Source organism: Ptychodera flava, chromosome 10 (genome assembly GCF_041260155.1).
Source record: "Ptychodera flava strain L36383 chromosome 10, AS_Pfla_20210202, whole genome shotgun sequence".
In the NCBI taxonomy this organism is placed as follows: domain Eukaryota; kingdom Metazoa; phylum Hemichordata; class Enteropneusta; family Ptychoderidae; genus Ptychodera; species Ptychodera flava.
Genome location: NC_091937.1, coordinates 17,455,364 through 17,473,223, shown reverse-complemented (window position 1 = coordinate 17,473,223; position 17,860 = coordinate 17,455,364). Strand labels below are relative to the sequence as shown.

General features: G+C 38.2%; 1 protein-coding gene across 2 annotated transcripts in view; it reads left to right on the top strand.

Annotated features, from left to right (window-relative positions):
- The window catches only part of LOC139142130 (sentrin-specific protease 6-like), a 42,688-nt gene that overhangs the window by 12,725 nt on the left and 12,103 nt on the right, over nucleotides 1-17,860 (top strand). Inside the window, exons 7-16 of one of the 2 annotated variants that reach the window (XM_070711965.1) lie at nucleotides 467-1,084; nucleotides 5,654-5,806; nucleotides 6,668-6,753; nucleotides 7,350-7,563; nucleotides 8,314-8,490; nucleotides 9,286-9,396; nucleotides 12,432-12,639; nucleotides 16,108-16,224; nucleotides 16,481-16,696; nucleotides 17,329-17,393. In XM_070711965.1, coding sequence (XP_070568066.1) covers nucleotides 467-1,084; nucleotides 5,654-5,806; nucleotides 6,668-6,753; nucleotides 7,350-7,563; nucleotides 8,314-8,490; nucleotides 9,286-9,396; nucleotides 12,432-12,639; nucleotides 16,108-16,224; nucleotides 16,481-16,696; nucleotides 17,329-17,393 — 1,965 coding nt within the window. Of the gene's footprint in view, nucleotides 1-466; nucleotides 1,085-5,653; nucleotides 5,807-6,667; nucleotides 6,754-7,349; nucleotides 7,564-8,313; nucleotides 8,491-9,285; nucleotides 9,397-12,431; nucleotides 12,640-16,107; nucleotides 16,225-16,480; nucleotides 16,697-17,328; nucleotides 17,400-17,860 lie in introns of both variants that reach the window. The other variant, XM_070711964.1, reaches the window with a different exon arrangement.

Genomic DNA, 17,860 nt, shown 5'->3' with positions numbered 1-17,860 from the left:
TCCAAAATGCAATGACAAGCCTTCTTGAGTAAAAATATGTGTACATATATGTAACTGTAACTATCATTGACTTGGCTTACCTAAAAAGTTCAGAAATTTCTAACATGTCTGGTAAATAACATTTCAAATGATGTAACTGTTGATGATATTACCATTGTAAATTTTCTTCAAGTATATTTTCTTCTAAGTAAAGTATGTGGAAATACAAAGCATTGGCCCCGCCAAAATGCATTGTAGACAATTTGGGGTGTTGATGCTGTCTAATGAATTCCAGTCTGCACTAGTTTTCAACAATAAGATCTGATGGTACTGTACACAGAACACTACACACAGAAAAGTTTGTACTTTCAAGCTAAAAAATAGGCATTTTGATATAATTAGGCGAGTGGAACAAGAAATATTTGTATGGAGAATAATGAAACTTGCTAGAAAGTAGTGATTCTGGATTTATCTTTGTCCTTTGCAGATACCAGCAAAAAAGTGACAGATGGTAAACCAAATACAGCTGCAAGCAGAGAAGATTTGTCCAGAAGTGAGGCAAATTGCCCTCAAAAATCAGACACTACCAGTACGTCAGAAAATGTCATCAAGACAGTGAAAGAAATAACTGGAAAGACTGAACATATTGATATCTCTGGACAGTCAGAAGATTTTCACAAAGAGGAGAGTGAGGAGGAAATGGAAAGTTTTGCTGTGTGTGTCCATTGTGGAAATGCATCTTTGACTGTTGGAAAATGTGATTACCATGCCTGTGGTAAGCCTATAAACGCAGACAGAATAAGGCAACGGAAAAAGAAAAAACAGGCAGTTGAGCCAACTTTAGGTCGGACTCCAGGTACACTAACAGGACTAACACTGAAAACCGGGAACTTCTATGCCAAAAGTTTGGCGGACCATGAGTCAAGTGTGTATCACGATCAAGACGAGCCGCCCACATTTCCGGTTAGACCAGTGAGGCAGGTTAAAACTTATCCCGGAAAACGAAGCATACTGCAGCTCAACCAGAGAAGTATGACTGTGACATCTCAGAGCCCAGGAAGAATAATTAGAATAAAGAGGAAAGCTAAATTAGCAGCAGAACCTGGTAAGAATCAGTATCTTATCAATGCAATAGTGTGTTAATCACTATTTTTACCCTTTTCCTGCCAGACAATATCACTTCCCCATCTGCCAAATGAGTAAAAAGCCTTATTTAGCCAAATCTGTACATGTTTTCATCAACTTGGCATAGTACGTTATAGCAGGTTTGGTCAGTGAAAAATGTATTTACAGTGTCAAGGTATTCAGGGATCTTCAAATATTCAAGTTTTTGTTAAAATGCAACATATGGGACCAGTTCTACATGTACTACACTGGTTGTAACCAACCTGACCAGATGGGGACATGTGAACTTAACATGGTATTGGTTTTGGAGGCACTCCAATTTCAGAGGACTCGGCAATATGTTGTATTGTTCTGTCTTACATATGGCGTTTTGCAGGACATAGCTCTGTTCACAGCAGTCTTTTACTACACTCTTCTCACTTTGGAAGTTTGTTTTATTTGCCCATGTATGTATCAGTCTTCAGTCTTTCTCACACTTTTCTTTCTGATCCCAGTTCTGATGAAATTTAGACCTGGCACAAAGACAGTTCACTGTAACTCACATTTGCACCACTATTTGTTTTGTAATAAGATCCAAAATGGCTTTCTTATGCCCATGATTTCTGCTTTGTTTTTCCATTTTGAAAGTGCCATATCATACTTGTCAGAGTATAACCCTGTACTTTGGCACCACAAAACTGTGGTTATCGTTATACTAGGGGCATTGCTTATACTCGAACAACAAGGCTTTCCTGCTACATAGGCCTAATTTATCCAGTGTTTTGCCAAGAGTGCATTCTTGCATCTTTTGACACAAAATAGAAACAATGTACCCCCAAATTACCGGATATGAGTCACTGGGACGCACCAAAATCAGAGTGAATTATAAGTCCAGAGGGGCCACTGACAGACAACGTTTTTTGCAAAAAATCGGCTAGAATTATAAGTCCAGTGTCCACAACCAACAGATTATGTGTTTTAGCTACCAGATTACACACTCGGTAGCCCATACAGGTTATTGCTTCTTTTTGAGACAATCAAACAGTTAAAATTTAGTCTGTTTTTTTTTCGTAACAACGTAAGCACTAAGGAAAATCAGTTACTCTGTCACAGTCTGCGATTCATGGTATGGTGAACAAAATCAAATGCCGGGTCACATACTTCCCCATTTATTTTTCATGTAAAATGTAACGAGATGATAACCAGACAATGATGTTGGAAGCGGAAGAACAACTAACTTTTCACCAAACAATATGGTCAGTGAAACAGTAAAGCAAATTTTATTGACCAAAAAATTGAAAATACAATGTTTTATTATAAATACCTGCTAGTAGTACAGAGAATCAAAATCACCTATAAGAAGACAGATATAGGAGTACAGAACAAGTCATTTGCATATATGGAATCATTGAAGATACCAAGGAAAGTGGCAAGAACCACGCTACAAGTATTACAAAAGCAATAAATTTTTTGAAACATTTTTTTATGAATCTTTTGTTGATGTCAACAGTTCATATTTCACCCTGTGAATTACGGGCAAATTGTGCACAGTTGCAAAAACAAAAGACTGTTCTATAAAGGTAACCGGTGCTGCAGGATTAAAAGGTAGTAAACGTGCCCTGTTGTTATGCTAATGTCATGCAAACTTCAATATCGCAATAAATTCAAATCTTTTCCTAGTTGCTTTTGTCCTAAAAGTTTGCAACTCTCATTAACCCTTTTCCTGCCAGACAATAATAACTGTATCACTTCCCCACCAGCCAAGTCAGTAAAAAGTGGTATTGAGCCAAAACATGACGTATTTTCACCCACTTGGCTTGGTATGTTATAGCATCTTTTGTCCCAAAAAAATCAACTTTACAGTATTATGTTTTCAACAGCCTTCAAATGTACAGTATTATGTTAAAATACATCATATGGAATACGTTGTGTTTCATTAGTTTTGACCATCTTGACCTGGTGGTGAAATATGGACATGGCAGGAAAAGGGTTAATTATTTAGACAAGATTTCATCACAAGGTGAAACAGAACTTTTCATGTTTCTTCTGTGTCGTCAGAATTCACATCACATTTCAACTGATTTCTGTATTTATTCTAAACAATGAGCAACATAAGAATCCTGTTTTATCAATTTCTGGAGAATACAAGTCATGTGAAATTCAACCATTTACCCTTTTTGTACCATAAGTTTGGGTCACAGTTGACTTTTGAAGTGGTTAGCCCCAGGTTGGCACCAGGCTAGCTCAGCCTACTGAGGGCGAACCTGAATATATAGCATCTCAGTGATATCAGGCTGGCATCTTGCCAGTACATAGTGACTGTGACTTAGTCACAATGAACAATGTGATAAGATTTACCAAAAATCAGAAAAGCTGATGAGAATAATTCTTTGCTTGACAAACGTGTATGTGTATCATGGGATGACATGATACTACAGTATCTTTCATGTGAAACTGAGCTCGTACTTGGTCAATAGCAGGCTGGCTCACAGGTATCATGCGCCTTGAAAGTGAAAATATTAATATTTTTGCTCAAAACCGTTCTCTTTTAAAATCAAGAATAAAAATTGGGGGTCAGCATGGAAATCTTGGTATCAGAAACAAATTATCTTAAATTTACTGATATTTGAAATTCAAAATGGCTGCCATCCAGTCTTAATATCTTGGGGGAAAAATTAAGTTTTCAATTTCCAAAACAATAAGACAGTGATAAATAGATTTACTCTAAGGGCTTCAAAATGAGCCATACAAGATCAGAAAAGTACTGTAAAAATTTGAGTTTGAATATCTGTCCTTAGGCATATTCTACTTTAACCCTTTTCCTGCCAAGTCGGTGAAAATCCGCTTGAAATTCGGTGTAGCCAGAATCTAAGCACTGGTGATCGTTATTCTCCCAACCCGGTGGAAATCGGGCCCTTTTTGGGTACCCCCTTTCCTGCCAAGTCGACGGCACTACGTTTTGCTATCCCCTGTGCGTTTAGGGGTCATCCGAGGAGAGGTTTTCTGACAAGGAACGCCTTTTCCCCTCGAAATGGGTTCGCAGGGAGTCGATAGACAGGGAAAGGTGCAGAAACCTGTCCGCCAGTCCCCCACACCGAGGGGGGCTGGTTTTTTTTACCGCTTTTTAGCGGACTTGGCAGGATAGCATGGTGACGTTTTCTGGCGGAGTTGGACGTACTTGGCTGCCTGGCACTATAGAGATTGCTGCCGAACTTGACCAACTCGGCAATGCTAATCTAGAAGGCTACCTCTTGCAAACCACTTGGCAGATATGCCGATGGTGCGAGACGAAAGTCACTTATTCAGTTGTGCGTGACTGAAAATGAGAACGTATTTTTGACGGGACGGCTCGACTTGTTCCTCCGATGGAATGGATATGAACGACTCGGAAATACCATTACAAACTGGTGTCCGACGTACTAAGCTGGGCTTCAGCTCTGCAAGTTCAAGCCAGGCAACGTCTTTCACCGCCTTGGCCGTGCCATTCAATGGACGTAGCTTTGGATTTTTTATTTATTCCATCGTCCGAAGTATTGGCTCTGGTTTGCAGGCAAACGTATCCTCTTGCCGACGCATTAGTAACTACGTACGCTGTTTGCGTACAGAGAATTCAAAAGGTGACATAAGGTCAATATGCTACGGGGATACCGCCTGCAGTTAGCAGGGACTGCTTTTGTTATGCAAACCGGCTAGCAGTACAATATGGCTGCCAGGCATGTGGACACGTCGATGGCTAGAACAATGGAAGCATTTTGCGTTGCACCCATGCATCGCAAAAGTGAACTGAAGACTTGGGTGTAGTGACTGGTTATCACTGGTTAGCTGCAGCCCAAGCCATGTCGGTACAAACCCGTACCTGACTGAGGACCACTCGATTAAGTCAGTAATGAACGGTAACACTCGTAAGCCAACTCCCAACTGAGCTGGCTAAACTACGTTGAGCTGTGCTTCAATGGCTCAGCCATGTCGTTAATACAACGGCAAAAACGTAGTTTTTGTGCTACACTGCCAAGTAGTTTAAGGTACGTATTCAATTGACCCTACCCTGGGGAAACAGGACAGGTTTGACGGTGCTTCTGCACCCCTAGCATGACCCTCAGGGTCTCTGACTAACAGACGAGTGAGGTGATGTTTGTGCCTAGCGGACGTGCGTAATACTGAAGGAGTTTATTTCCGAAAAAATAAACATGAAACGGCAATAAAATGACGCACTCCCAGGGGCAAACAAAGCCGGTGACCTCAATTTTTTTCTGCAGCAACCCTTGAGCTCCTTCCCCTGTCTACGGGCATGTAGAAATTATCGAAGTCTAACACGTATAAGTACGGCTAAAACTACCCTGAAAATGGGCGATTTCTGCCAAAATGCCTGGCAGGATAACATGCAGGAGAGCCAATCTTTTGCAGGCACATATTATGGGGCGGTTTTCTACTGACTTGGGAGGATAACGGACAAGGGCGCTCGGCAGGAAAAGGGTTAAGAAGCTAGAATTTGAACAAACATTTCCCTTGTTGACTGTCTTTAGAAATGACACAGTCTAGAATGTCATTCTATTTTGTGTTTCACTTTCAGAGTGTGTTACCATATCCAGTGATGAAGAGGAAGGTGAGGAGTCGAGTACAGTGAACAAGTCACAGGCAGACTCAGACATCAGTGATGCCCAGCAGGACATTGCTGAGACTACAACTAGCAACAATTGTGATTCCAACTCTGAACAGTCTGATGGTAGGTAAAAATTAGATGCGAAGGAAAACCATCGTGTGTAAGTCTGTGTTTATGCAAGTGTGTATGTAATTGTAAGTGTGTGTGTGTTTAACGTTGCATGCCTTTTATTCCGCAAGTGCTTCCTTGAAACTTGGTGTACACTTTTGCAAGGGACAGGTACTTTTATTAAGCAGTGTATAGTTTTGCTTTTGAATATTTCATGCCATACCTCCAGACATTCAGTTTCCATGTGTGTGAGGACATAGCACACATAATGTTTAAATGTATATGCATGGATTGCTGTATGAAGCCACTCACATTTACGTTTTTCAGGGACAGTTTTTCATTTTTGTTTGAAATCACTTACTGTTGCTCCTCGTATGTAGTATGCGCCACTTGTGCTCAAACTTTCCTCAATTAAACTTTCAACCATTTCCTCACAAAATCAAGTACAAACATTTACTGATATTTGAAATTCAAAATGGCTGTGAACCCTGTCTTAATTCTATAGGGAAAAATAAAATTTTCAATTTCTGGAAAATGAAGATTGTGAAAGTTTTGTGATGCCGAGAGCTTTAATATGAGTACCATCAAGTGGTTGATCAAAAAAGAGTTGTAAAATTTTGAGAGTAAGAATATCTTTCCTTAGCAACACCTCTTTATGTTTCTTCATTATCATGGTACTGCAAATGTAATGTATATCCCCAAATTTTTAGCAGGGTGTATTTCAAAAAATCTTAATGTAAAGTCCAAACCTTAATTTTTGACATGCTCACAATAGGGGAAAAAAACCATTTTGTCATTGTTTATTGATTTGCATATGGAGTGTCACACACTCTGGCTCACATAATTGTCTTTCTTCTCTCAAAATTGTCATCACAGCAAGTGACAATTTTATCCAGAACTCAGAGATTTCCAGCTCAACATCCAGTTCATTTGTACAACGTAGGAAGAAGATGAGGGATGAAGTAAGTCATAGTCTTTGGATGTAATTATCAATTTCCATTGTAAAAATAACATTGTCACTCTTTGTAAAAACACATATTTTATGAAGATACGCATGATTGCATGCTCTTTTCTGTTTCCTGTGAGTTTTGAAATATCCTGACAGAGCCTAGGATAGTAAAGGATCCAAGCAACAAGTTGGACATTTTTTGTATTTGTACATTTTCAATGGTTAACTTATGGGGCGTTATTAACCCTTTTACTGCCAGACAGTATCACTTCCCCATCTGCCAAGTCAGTAAAAAGCGGTATTGAGCCAAAACTGTATGTATTTTCACCCATTTGGCTTGTTATATTATAGCAGCTTAGTGTGTAAAAATCATGTTTACAGTATGTATGTATTCAGGGGGCCTTCACAAGTTTACTTTTTTGTTTAAATGCACCACATGGGACATGTTATGCTTCACTAGTTATAAACCAACTTGAACTGATGGTGAAACGTGAACTAGGCAGGACAAGAGTTTTAAATGGAATAGTGAGATAGAATTGCTTCATCTTTTTGTAAGGTCTATGGTGTAATGTGGTGAACACAAATTCAATATTTCTTTTACCCACACAGGCTGGGCGCACACCACCACCTATTGATGTGTCCACACCAGTGGAAAGGCGGAGAAGATCACCTGTCAGGTCTCACAACAACAGCTTCAGTGGCAGCAAGGAACACCTTAGTGCAATTGTTGATATGCGGGGAATTCGGATAGGCACATTGAAAATTGAAATGATAATGACCCCAGTCGTCTTTACACAGGATTTTATAGATATGAGCATTACAGGTGGGTGTAGTATAATGTGTTTCAGAATCACAGCAGTATGATGGTGTCTTCTTTTGCTCCTCACATTTCTGAAATGTTTGAGTCAATTACAGTAGAATGCGCGTCAGGGACAGATATTCAGACTCTCAAACTTTTAACCCTTTGGGCGCTGTAATTTTCTCCCCCCAAAATTTTAGTGCAAAATTTTACCAATTTTTATGAATTTTTCTGTAATATTTTGATAATGTTGGACCAAATGGACATCACATTTCATTTGCTACAGTTTTTTTCTCAAAATTTTTCTCAAAAATCTGAGAAAAATTGACTGGGGTTTATTTTCTAAAGAGGACAAAAATAGACTTTGGCGCTCAAAGGGTTAAAGAGACTTGAACAATAGAATGTCCTGAGAACATGAATTGTGTGAACATGATTTTTACTAACTTAACTGTTTATGCATATCATGACAAACAGCTGAAAATGGGCATGGTTTTTGCTCAATACACAGATACTGCCATGTTTTATAAGATTTGAAAAGTTGAAACCATTTTAAATGAACTACTCTGCAGCATTATATAGTATTTACTCTTTCATTTTCCATTCAGGAAACCAGTGGCCACATGAGCATTGTTACTCCCACTGAGCATAATGGAAGATGTGTTATTATAACCGGCAGAAGTGTTGGAATTTTTTCTCTTTGGGTGTAAAAAAATCACTTTTGCTGACCTCTTATTTCATGATATGTTTTTGTGTTATTATGTGTGATCGTTTCAGTGGATGATAATCAGATGGAAATTAGGCTTCCCACAAATGACATTGTAAAGGTGGAACTGTTTGAGGGTCGTCCAGCAAGCCTTGTAAATCTATTTACCACACCGCGTCTCGGTACCGTGTTGCGTGAAAGACTACGGATGAAGAAGGCGACTGGCTGGTTTGATCCTGGCAGCATGGGTTAGTATCTTTTTGTTGTCATCACATACAACATGTTATGTGTGCTTTGTCTTATCACGGTCACTCCAAAAATGTGTGGTCGTATTTATCAAGTAGATTAATTAAAATTGTAGAAAAATATGTGACAATGGAGGTTTTGTGTAAGGAAAACAAACTCAGTTGTGCCCGGCCCACCGTAATGAGAATATATGATATTGGCCATTAGCTTCCATAGTAAAGATTTAGACAACATCTAAATAAGCCAAGTAGTTTGTCCTTGCTTACGGAAGAACTCTACAATACGCTATAATATCTCAGTCTTGATTGTAAGGTGCTAATTGTAACTAGTCATTTATAGAGCCAGTTGCTGTAACGAGTGATAATTTTTTCCCATTTTTGTTTTAAATGTCAACCATTTTCTTATTCTATTCTTCAAGGCATGTTAAGATACACAGTGTTCAGCTTGTCAACTAGGCCTGTACATGTGTAGACTACATTGTAAGTGTTGACAAGTAAATTCTGGTCAGGAACAGAATTCAAATGTTAACAATAATGGTTCAGTCTATACATTTACAAGCTAACTAGTTGGTGTTTCAACATGCTTTGGGGATTAGAACAAATACTTGCAATTGACGTAAAAAACAAAACTAGTGATAAAAATCACCAAAAATTGCAGCTTCTAGCATTTACATAAACAGCTCCCATTAGCCGGGCTTGTCCCTAGTTTGATGGCCCATGGTGGACTTTTTTCTCGTCTGTGCCATTTTACCGTACATTATGCCCATGATGGGTAATTGATGTTTGTATCTTATACAGTGGAGGCTGAGAAGAGGATAATTTTCATTGCCAAAGTAGATCCAATGGATCAGTGTGCTGCCAAAATGCTTGATAGAATCTTTACTCATGTTGGAAAAGTGAATGAGATCAGTAAGTAGTCTTATGATTGTTTGTCATCTTATTATCGCAAAGGACCAGTGTGTACTATGAGGTTATTACGAAAATACCGCAACGGATGCACGAGGACATTGGCGCAGCGTATCGCCCGACATGAAGCAGAGGGCGATGCGCAGCGCCAATGTCCGAGTGCATCCTTTGCTGTATTTTTGTAATAACCTTATTATTATACATCTTACATTCCTGACTGGGGCATCAAATTGTCAGAGTAGCGACCGTTTTCGTGCAGTGTCAACAATCTTTCTTCCGATTTTATCGCGCCAGTGTGGAACGCTATCTCAGACCCGCTTCTACAAGTTTTGGAGTGTGTGCACTACACACGTACGTACAGAGCGCGCGCGAGACATGTTCTGGCACTTGTCCAATGGGTCACTTGAAACCATTCAACAATGAACGCAGATACAGCCGCAGGGGATGGGGTGCCTGGAAACGGTTTGTGTTACGGAACAGGCGTTCCGTATGGCTTTTTTAGCGCACGCAAAATTCTATTGTTCTCGATGGTAGATGTATAATAATGTAGGTTATTCGTCACCAATGAGATACTTTGTCATGTATCCACTTACGGTAAGTTCCATCTCGGTAAAATCCAAAGATGGTTTCAGGTAGTTGAAAGGATCCATTTGTCACCTTGTTCACCCCTAAAATCTCTTTGAACCGGCCCACAATTACTATTGATAACAGTGGGCTTTGGCCAAACCATGGTATGGAAAGGGTTAATCTGGAGCCAGTTTTGTGACTTGCACGTTTACTGATTTTCTTTAAAAACTATGGCACGAGGGAAGTAAACGATGGCTAGGGGATGCATTGTAGCTCTGTTGGTGGACAGAGTTGTCCCCAAGGCTGTCTTTTAACCAGTTTAAGCAATGTATTCATTACTTTGATAATGTTTGTGTGTGTGATGTGTGATACTAAACGTACAAGTGAGTGATTCATTAACTCTACACGTGTGGAGTGGTCGCAGTCAGGCAAAAAGTAACAACTTAGCCCAGTTATTGAACCACTCTTTTTTGAGAGGGGGAATTTAGCTGAGCAGTTCTGTCTGTTGCCTCTCTGCTAGGTGACTGGATGCCATATGCTGTGAGTTCGAACCTGATTGAAAACTTTCTGTATTTTTATGTTGCCAAAATGCTAGGGGAGTTTCTCTCAAAGTTTGCTCAAACGTATGACATGTTGACATATATACATATATGCACTGCAATTTCATCATGTAAACGCTGAATCTTGTATGCCTAGTGTACAGCTTTTTAGCTACTATAGACTATAGTCTATAGAAGCTATTGGGATGGGTATCCGTCCGGCGTCCGTCGTCAGTCTGTATGTATGTATGTATGTATGTATGTATGTATGTATGTATGTATGTATGTATGTATGTCCGTCCGTTTGTGAGGCGTCCGTCCACTCAAATATCTTGAGAACCGCAGTACTTACTGATTTGATATTTGTTGTGTACATGAAAAATATGATTTTGAGATACTATTTTTTTTGATTTTTTGATATTGTTGAAAATAGGCAAATTAATGCCAAAAAAGGTGTTTTTGGTAAAAAATCTTCTTCTTCATAACTGCTGGTCAGACAGCTTTGTTATTTGGTATACAGGTCCCTAGGGATAACCCAACTTAGATTTCTTCAAATTGTGATGAAATATGCAAATGTGTATTTTTAAGGAATTTTTTTGTTATTTTTGGTCAAAGTTTGACTTACATTGTATGTAATTCTTGTACTGTATAAACCCTATCAATTCACCCAGAAAAAATAATTAATATGATTTTAAATAATTGAATTAATTAGGAAATCATCAAAGCCAAAATAATTTTAGTGTGGAATTATCAGAAAGGTCAACTTTTTTTGACAGTTCATAGTGAATTGAGGATTAAAACATGTAAAGGCAACTTTCTTGAATCCCAACTTTGATATATTCTGAACCACCATTTATGTTATCTGAAAGAAATTGCTCATAATAGTTTGCCATGATAGGGTGGTCAAATAAATAGAGTTAGAGAAAGTTCTTATTTCCATTTATGGTTGACTTGGTAGGATAAAATAAGATTACTTTTTTAGGAAGAAAATAGAGTGGTCAATTAAAAGAGTGGTCAAAGTGATAGGGTTTTTATGGTAAAGCTGGGCTGTAAGATTCCTCATGTGCTATTTATAGCAATTATGCAATCTGTGTAAACAGTGCAATGAAAGTGTAACACGATTCCTTATAATGCTTTTGATGACCTTGAACTTCTTAAGTTTCAAACATTTGTCTCTTCAGTGTGCTTTCTCTGAGTACGTACAGTCTCAACTTATTCAACAGAACTTACTTTATAACCTGACAGATATACTGATATTTTATGACGTAAATCTTGATTTAAGCAAGTCTTGTTTACTTTAATCAGAATGTAATTAACTCTTGTTTATTTGCTATTATAGACTAATATAGTCTGATATATGCAAATCTGTATTTTTACGGAATTTTTTTCCATTTTTGGTCAGGCCATCCTGAAATGAGCTATCAAAGATATCCACCTTCTTCATCAATATATGTGTCACAAAAGGTTATTCTCTACATAACACAGCAGAGCTCTGTCAACTGTTGAGTCGCTTGTTTTTTCAAAACCGCTGGTCAGACAACTTTAATATTTGGTTTACATGTCCCTAGGATGACCTTAGTGAGATAATTTCATACAGTCAGGAAATACTTAATTTTGTATCCATGTCTATAGTAGCTTCAGGGATTTTGGCCCTATGTTTTACTGACAGTGCCTTTGATAAGTCAAGCTGTATATGTGGAAAAGACAAGAGAATATTTACTTACAGACATTTAGCTCAGTATTTCGATTGTTAAAGTCATTACTCAAACTTTTATGAGTTCGTTCTTTTAGGCATGATACGATACTATTACTCAAAATATTGAATGCAATATTTAAAATTTATTTGTAAATAAACAATATGAATGCATAGAAAAAATGGCAAATATGAATGAATGAAAAATAATTACAACACAACATGCTCTGCATTTGTAGGTGACATCATGGAGAAGTTGAGTGCTACAAAAGCTAACGAAATCCTAGTTGACAATTCCAATGCAAATCCACGTAAAGATAGCTCCCCCCACAACTTCCGAATTGTACAGCCACGTAGGACTTCTGTTAGGCGTGTTACTAAACCAGTTGTTACCGAGACAGTTGAACTGGATGAACCAACCCGGGTATTCACAGGCCCAGTGGTCAAGTAAGTACACACCTTTGCCTTGATCCCATGAAACATTAGATTTTTCTCTGGTGTTCATCAAAAAATACACAGAACAATACAATGTACAGCACATGTATGTCTAAGTCAGGACTTCAAGAAAGTCAGTCACCTTTATATGTTTCAATCATCCAAGATGGTAAGCATATCACTTAAGAACTGTCAAAAAAGTTGAAATCGCTAATAATTCAACCTCTAAAATTATTTTGGCCTTATCAATTTTCTAATAATTCAACTATTTAAAATCGTAATTATTTTTTCGGGTTGAATTGATAGGGTTTTTACAGTATGTGTGAAATGTTTCGAAGACCCCTTGCAATGTTTTTTACAAGTGGCTCAGCAAAAATATCCCAAAGTATTCAGAAATTTTCATGGTCATTACAGGCAACTCCAATTTTCTCACTTTTTATTCTTTTTTTAGCTACTATAGACTATAGTCTATAGAAGCTATTGGGATTGGTATCCGTCCGGCGTCCGTCGTCATTCTGTATGTATGTATGTATGTATGTATGTATGTATGTATGTCCGTTTGTGAGGCGTCCGTCCACTCAAATATCTTGAGAACCACAGTACTTACTGATTTGATATTTGTGTAGATGAAAAATATGATTTTGAGAAACTAGTTTTATTTATTTTTTGATATTGTTGAAAATATGCAAATTAGCACCAAAAAAGGCGTTTTTGATAAAAAAATCTTCTTCTTCATAACCATTGGTCAGACAGCTTTGTTATTTGGTTTACAGGTCCCTAGGGATAACCCAACTTAGATTTGTTAAAATTGTGATGAAATATGCAAATCTGTATTTTTACAGAATTTTTTTTCCATTTTTGGTCAGGCCATCCTGAAATGAGCTATCAAAGATATCCACCTCAGAGTTCGCGTTTACGCAAAAATCGTGCGTATTTACGCATTGAAATTGGCTCTCTACGCATTTTTTTCATCGTTATGCGTTTTCTATACGCAAAGGATAACACTGAAAGCACTCCCCACGACTGAGCTTAGGCGACAACCAGACGAAATTTGTTGCAACACATTTCTGTCAATCACTCATTTTGTGTGGAAAGTTTCGGATTCTCTGGGCGTTGTCTGAAAAATCGGCATCGTAGTCCACACGTTATCACGTTAGGCACGTTATCATGTCAGCTGTGCCTATGAATGACGTTGCTAATTTTCAGGCGAGCGATAGTTTCTGAAAGTGAGTGATTGACAGAAATGTTGCGACAAATTATATAAATGCCGACTGTGCGCGATCATCGCGTCTCGCTGTTCCCAAATTTTGATCTAGCACACATGCAGCATGGCGTCGAAGCAGACAAATCTGTTTTCTTTCAACTTTGCTCTACGAGTCCGTGAAAAAAATGATTCATCGGTAGAGCTCGTCGGAATCCCGATAAATTTTGAACACTGCAGAAGTGTCTGGATGGTAACTGGGTGTCAGGCACCAAGTCGTTTCGGCCCAAGTCGTTTCGGCCTCTCAATTTCCGGCCCAAGTCACTTCGGCACTGCAACCCAAGACGTTTCGGCATCTGTGTTTCGATTTTTTTTCAAACTATTCTGTAATTGACTGATCCGTCATATTCGTAAGCGTGACCTTTGCGTTCTGACCAGTACTTTATGTGCATTTTGTGTGAATTTTGCCGTGCTGTTTCGTCACCACTTTCAAACTTTTGCCGTGTCGGCGGCTATTGATATCGATAAACTTGTGTCACAGATTTCAAAATGATACGAAGTTTTTTCTTACGGTCTCTTCCCATGTTCTCACAAAGATTAAAGCATGTATTGAATGTTAGTTGACACTATACTTCTTAGTACTTTGATTTGTAACATTACGCTCCAGCACTAGTTCCCACAGGTAGCCTTCAGCGGTGCCGAAACGTATTGGGTTGCGGTGCCGAAACGTTGGACTTGGGGCCTGAAATTCAACGGCCGAAACGTCTTGGGCCGAAACGACTTGGTGCCGAAACGTCCAGAAACCGTCTGGATAAGCTGCCATAACTCTAACTTTTGGGTTGCCCAATGTGTTTTGACGGTCGCATGTATAACCTTGCTGTTACGTTTCAACATTGTTCAAGTTGTTCGTTAAACTGTTTTCATAAAATTATGTTAAATCGTACAATCCGAATATGTAGTGTAGGTTTATTCAACGGCACATTGTATTTTGCAGTCAGTTTTTTTCATCAATCGAGTGCGGAAGTGAAATTACGCACTCAAATCCAGCCATTACGCAATTTTAGCAGACTAATGCGTATGCCGTACGCGAGGAGAAAAAAGTCACCGCGAACACTGCACCTTCTTTATCAATACATGTGTCACATAACACAGCAGAGCTCTGTCGACTGTTGAGTCGCTTGTTTTTTCAAAACCGCTGGTCAGACAGGTCAGAGCTTTAATATTTGGTTTACAAGTCCCTAGGATGACCTTTGTGAGATAATTTCATACAATCAGGAAATACTTAATTTTGTATCCTTGTCTATAGTAGCTTCAGGGACTTTGGCCCTATGTTTATTTTTCTCACTTTATCCTTCACCATGCTTTTTTGTGTCAGGTGAAACCCTCAGAGCAATAGAGTTTTGTGGCATACGGTAGAAATATGTTGAAAAATGTTGTCACAGACGCCTTTGCTTCAAGGACTGATGTTTTTAGACACATATGTCACACATGTTGAATAGAATGTGTATCTGTGTCTGGTTATTTAAAATGCCAACATATAAAGGTGGATGTCTGCCTAAAATGCAAACTTTATCACTTTCTTCATGATCACATATGCTGTATTTCACAGTTTCTATATAGCGGACAAGAATTCTAATAATAAAATGTAGCGTTGCCATCTTTTTATATTTATCACATTATGCCATGCCATCTTACTTTCTATAAATTGTACAGAAATTCATACCTTTTGGATTTATCATGCAATATATTATAACAAATATCAGCTTTATCAGTCAAAAGAGGAGAGCTGATGAAGACTTAAAAACATTTTCATTGCTAACAGTACAGAGTTCTTAGAAATTCTTTGCAATTAAATTTCAGATTGTATGAAAAAACAACAGAGTTGCTGACACAGAGACTGAGATTAACAATGATATATATATTTATTGTAAGCGACAAGAAAAACTGCTGACTCAGCTATTTCTCTATGTTCTTTTGTAAAGAAAGAAATAATCTTGCCATTTTATCTTGAAATCTAGACACCACTTTTTAAATGCATTTTTCATATGGGTTCTCATACTGAGAACTCTGTTCAAGTTCCAAGAAAATGATATTACAATGACATGATCTTGCATTTTTACATGAAGGTCCACAACATTGGCCAACACTGCACTGCTCATGGAGAGTCCTCTACCTTGACAACTCATATTCGGAAAGGTGTCCTAAAGAAACAAGTTTAACTGTACAATGTTATGCTATTATGATGATAGCTTGTCACATACTGCTGTGATCTATTACAGGTTGTGTTCATACCCACCACCGCCATGTACCGGGGCCATAACAATAACCAATGAAGATTTATTCTGCTTGCATGAAGAGGAGTTTCTGAATGATGTTATCATAGACTTCTACTTGAAGTAAGTTCTTGCTCTCAACTGAAGCGTAAAAAAATGACAGGTTTTGTTACTCATCCTGGCAATTGTTGGGCTATAATTGTCTCATCAGCCTTTTTTTAACATTCGCTTGAAAAAACATGAAGTATAAAATTGTTAACATCAGTTGTATCATATTTGCACATTGTACTGTTTTGAACTATTAAATTGTTGCGATCTTGCTGTGTGTAATTATCATGTGTTCTGTTAATAAAACATGTACTTCTATTCAATATTTCAGATACTTGATAAACAATGTGCTTGGTCAAGAAGACAAGAAACGCACTCACATTTTTAGCTCATTCTTCTACAAGAGACTGTCACAGCGCCCTCAACGAGTTCAACAAGAAGACTCCCAGAAAACACTAGAGCACAGAAGGCACAAACAAGTGAAAAACTGGACAAGACACGTAGACCTGTTTGAAAAAGATTTTATAGTGGTGCCAATCAATGAAAGGTATGGTCAAACACTGTCGTACATCAGGCATGCAAGAAACAACCATAGAAAATATTAAAAATCTGATATGTCCTACATGGCGTGTTCACCATTGTGTTGTTTAATGATGTTTGGTCATAGCTTCGTGGAACATGTTTTCATACTTTGTCCACAGACAGAATAGGGAAGACTGGTAGATGATAACTTGGATCAGGAAATAACATATACAATTAAGAGTACCACGTTGTAACATTGCCTAGCACCATTTTCACTTTTTAATTGTGCCCCAGCTGTTACGGAACTTGTAGTGTTAAAAAGCTACAGTCTTCAATTCCTGGTGTCAGCATTAGTGTTGTTTAAACTGATCATCACTTCATATTAGTCCTTGGTTCTCCTTTGAAAGTTATGTCCAATGAATCAATTCGTGGAAAGATATAGCTGACCAAAACCTGCGCATTTTAAAACTTTCATCCTGAATGAGTCTATGAAGTCCAGTGCATCATTGTACTGTCTCCTACAATCCCTTGTTCAGAATATGTGTTTTTTAAGTCCATTGTCTGAATCACTGTTTTGTTTCAACATTCCAAAAGGCTATTTTGTTAAGAACATAATCACTCCGCAATTTTTGTGTCTTCTGTGGTCTTGTCACACAGTGCTCACTGGTTCTTAGCAATCATCTGTTTTCCTGGTCTGGCTGTGGGCTCACCTGAACAAGAAGGCAAAGGTATGGGTTATTTTATACCAGCACTACTGAAGGATAGTATCCTGACATATTACTAGGTTACATGTGAGGGATGAAACACAGACTATACTCAGAGAAAAGAATGCTTGAGCATTGTTGCTGATTCTTTACTCCTACCGTTAGGTCTTTGGAGTGAATTCAAAACTGAGTGTTATTATCGCCAACATTATTACACAAGAGTTCAATATATGTAGTGAAATAGCAGGAGATGTTGCTATATTACTGCTTGTTTAGCTATTAGCACTGTTAAGGAAATATCAGTGTTCATGGTTGCAGTTCAGCAAACCATTGGTGACCTTGGCAATTTCCAACCTGTTCACCCCCAATTCCCTATATACAGGTCAACTCTCAACATTGAAAACTATGGGTTGGGACCAAACTATGTTGGTGAAAGGGTCAAGCCTAAATTCACATTTAATTTGAATCTTTGTACTTTGTACTTA